The sequence below is a fragment of the Rhincodon typus genome, unplaced genomic scaffold, assembly GCF_021869965.1.
Source record: "Rhincodon typus isolate 14 unplaced genomic scaffold, sRhiTyp1.1 hic_rhity00000211, whole genome shotgun sequence".
In the NCBI taxonomy this organism is placed as follows: Eukaryota; Metazoa; Chordata; class Chondrichthyes; order Orectolobiformes; family Rhincodontidae; genus Rhincodon; species Rhincodon typus.
This window is the reverse complement of record NW_025965849.1, coordinates 37673-40785: the sequence shown is the minus strand read 5'-3', so window position 1 is coordinate 40785 and position 3113 is coordinate 37673. Positions and strand designations below refer to the sequence as shown.

General features: G+C 52.2%; 1 protein-coding gene across 1 annotated transcript in view; it reads left to right on the top strand.

Moving 5' to 3' along the window:
• Window positions 1-527: 527 nt before the first annotated feature.
• The window catches only part of LOC125488297 (TNF receptor-associated factor 1-like), a 39782-nt gene continuing 37196 nt past the window's right edge, over window positions 528-3113 (top strand). The window contains exons 1-2 of the mRNA XM_048621241.1: window positions 528-729; window positions 2316-2339. Coding sequence (XP_048477198.1) covers window positions 528-729; window positions 2316-2339 — 226 coding nt within the window. The remainder of the gene's footprint in view (window positions 730-2315; window positions 2340-3113) is intronic.

Below are 3113 nucleotides of genomic sequence, written 5' to 3'. Positions count from 1 at the left end.
AGACTGAAGGTGAGGGGCAGGAGGATTAGAGGGGGATGTGAGGAATAACTCCCCCTTGGTGGAGGGAGGGGGGGGACCGGGAGCTCGCTGCCTGGGAGGGTGGGGGGGAGAGACAGAAACCCTCAGAACGTTGGAGAAGGATTTCGATGTGAACTTGGGACACTGAGGCTGTGGGCCAGGCACTGGGAAAGGGGGCTAGAAATAGTGAGGTGGCTGTTTCTGACCAGCACAGACTCAATGGGCCAAAGGGCTTATTTTTGTGTTGCAGACCTCTCCGAGTCTATGCCGTCAAATTCCTCCTTCTGCTCTCCCCCTGACTTATGAAGGGTTTTCAACAGAAACCAGAAAACCCCAGGCCTGTCAGCCTGATGTAAGTTCTAAGGGATTTCCTGCAATCATTTCCTGACAACAGAAATGGCAGAAAGCCAAAGCAGCAGGAACTAGCTGGAGACTGAGTAAAACCTCTGAGCAGCTCATTGCATTTGGCTAATACCCAGTCGAACCTTAGGGAGGGTGTGGCCCGAGCGATGGGTGTTATCCATGTGGACTTTGACAAGGTATTCGCTGAGACATCCAACTCCCAGGAGAGGTTAGCAGTGAAACTGAAAATGCAGGCGACATGTGTGGTGGTTTCAAAATTGGCTGGGGAAGCCAGCAGAGTGAGGGTCTCAAGGATAGCGCCTCTGAGCGAGCTTGTGGTGTTCCAGCTCTGTAGCTGGGCACATGAGGGTACAGCGCCTGCCTGGCAGTCTGGGCGCAGGACCAGAGAACTGCTGCTCTGTTGGCAGTACCATCTCTTGGCTGTGACATTCAACAGAATACCTGCCTGTACATCCTGCTGAGTGACCGGACATGGTGTCTGTTACAGAAGGGGTACCAACCATTGGGTATTTTCCAATCAATCTGTTTGGAGATGACGTTACACACCTCTGGGGCAGGTGGGGCTTGAACCTCGGCCTCCTGACTTGGAGGCAGGGACGCTGCCACTGCACCTCAAGAGCCTTGAACAGATTGTTCTCACTTTGTTGTTTGGAAGGCCCAGCTGAGCTCCAATTAGCTTCTGACACAACAGACATCAGCTCCAACTCCCTGTGAGCATCCTGGAGCCCTCAGAGGGTGACAAAATGTGTTTGTTTTTTTTAATTTACTCTCAGGGCGTGGGCATCACTGGCCAGGCCCAGCATTTCTTGCCCATCCCTAGTTGCCCTTGAGAACAAAGAACACAGAACAGTACAGCCCCTTTGGCCTGGGATGCTGTGCCAAACACGACACCAAGTTAAACTAATCCCTTCTTGGAATCATAGAATCCCTACGGTGTGGAAACAGGCCCTTCGGCCCAACAAGTCCACACAGACCCTCAGAGCATCCCACCCAGACCCATCCCCCACCTAACCTACACATCCCTGGGCACTACGGGACAATTTAGCACGGCCAATCCACCCTAACCTGCACATCTTTGGACTGTGGGAGGAAACCGGAGCACCCGGAGGAAAGCCACGCGGACACGGGGAGAATGTGCAAACTCCACACAGACATTCGCCTGAGGGTGGGATCGAACCCAGGTCCCTGGTGCTGTGAGGCAGCAGTGCTAACCACTGAGCCACCGTGCCGCCCCTTCTGCCTGCCCTTAGCCCATATCCCTCCATTTCTCACATATGTGGACATGTGCTTATCTAAAAGCCCCTTAAATGCCCCTATTGTATTTGCCCCCACCCCCCCCCCCTGGCAGTACGTTCCACACTCCTACCACTCTCTGTGTAAAGAAACATGCCCCACACATCTCCTTTTTAACTTGCCCCCCCCCACCATCTTAAATACGTGCCCCCTAGTATTAAACATTTCAACTCTGGGGAGAAAGATTCTGACCATTAACCCTCTCTATGCATCTCACAATTTTATAGATTTCTATCAAGTGTCCCGTCAGCCTCCGAACCAAATTTATAAAGTTGCAACGTTGCTTCCTGACTTCCTGAGAAGGTGGGGTTGGGGATTGGGTGGCGGGTGGTGGTAAGCTGCCTTCTTGATCTGCTATGTGCTGCAGTTAGACCCACAATGTCCCTTTAGGGAGGGAGTTCCAGGGTTTGGAACCAGCCACACTCTCCCATGAAAAAAAATAGGGCAAGAGACAGAACGCCTGTCGAATGATGACGGGCCAGTATCGCTGGCACAGGGCTGGGCTGAATGGTCTCCTCCTGTCCTTCTGGTCGAGCCAGAAGTGGCAGCTTCAGCTGAAACGAGATGAAGTTTTTGGCGCTGTGACATTAACGTGACGCTGTAATTGTGTTTCCTGTAAGTTTTGCTCTCTGTTTAACCAGGTGGAAGTTCTCTGGAAGTTCTCGGTAAAACAATATGATATCAGGCCCAGGTTTGGGTTGTTGTGCCCTGCAAAGCCTTGCCAAACACTCTGACACATGCCGCTCACAGCTGGCAGTTAATACCCATGGTGACACTTTGATCAACATCACACAAACCATGCATTTAACACGCATATTAACCCTCTCTGTCCTGGAGCCAGTTGTACAGTGGGTAGGTGCACTGAGGCCCAGGTGACTGGTACAGAGAGAGCTCCCAGTAATCAGAGTGCCCCGAGCCCAGTCATGGGATCAGCTCTGCGCAGAAGCTGCACCCGACCTTGGAGGGTCTGACTCACAGCTGACAGTCTCACTCAGGCTGAAGGGGGAGTGTGGAGCGGTGGCAAGGGACTGGAAGGTGTCGGGGCGGGTGCTGCTTATAGCAGAGGCTCAAGGATGTGACAGAGGATCCAAGTCAGAGTTCAAGAGTTAAAATAACAGAGTGAAAGGAACAGAGTCACAAGGTCAGAGTAACAGAGTTAAAGTAACAGTAACAAGTCACACACACATATACTCACACACTCACACACTCTCAAGCACACGCACACACACACATACACTCTGTCTCCCCCATACACACACACACACACACAGACACACACACACACACATACAGACACTCTCTGTCTCCCCCATACGCACACACACACACACAGACACTCTCTGTCTCCCCCATACACACACACACACACACACAGACACTCTCTGTCTCCCCCATACACACACACACACATACACTCTGTCTCCCCCATACACACACAC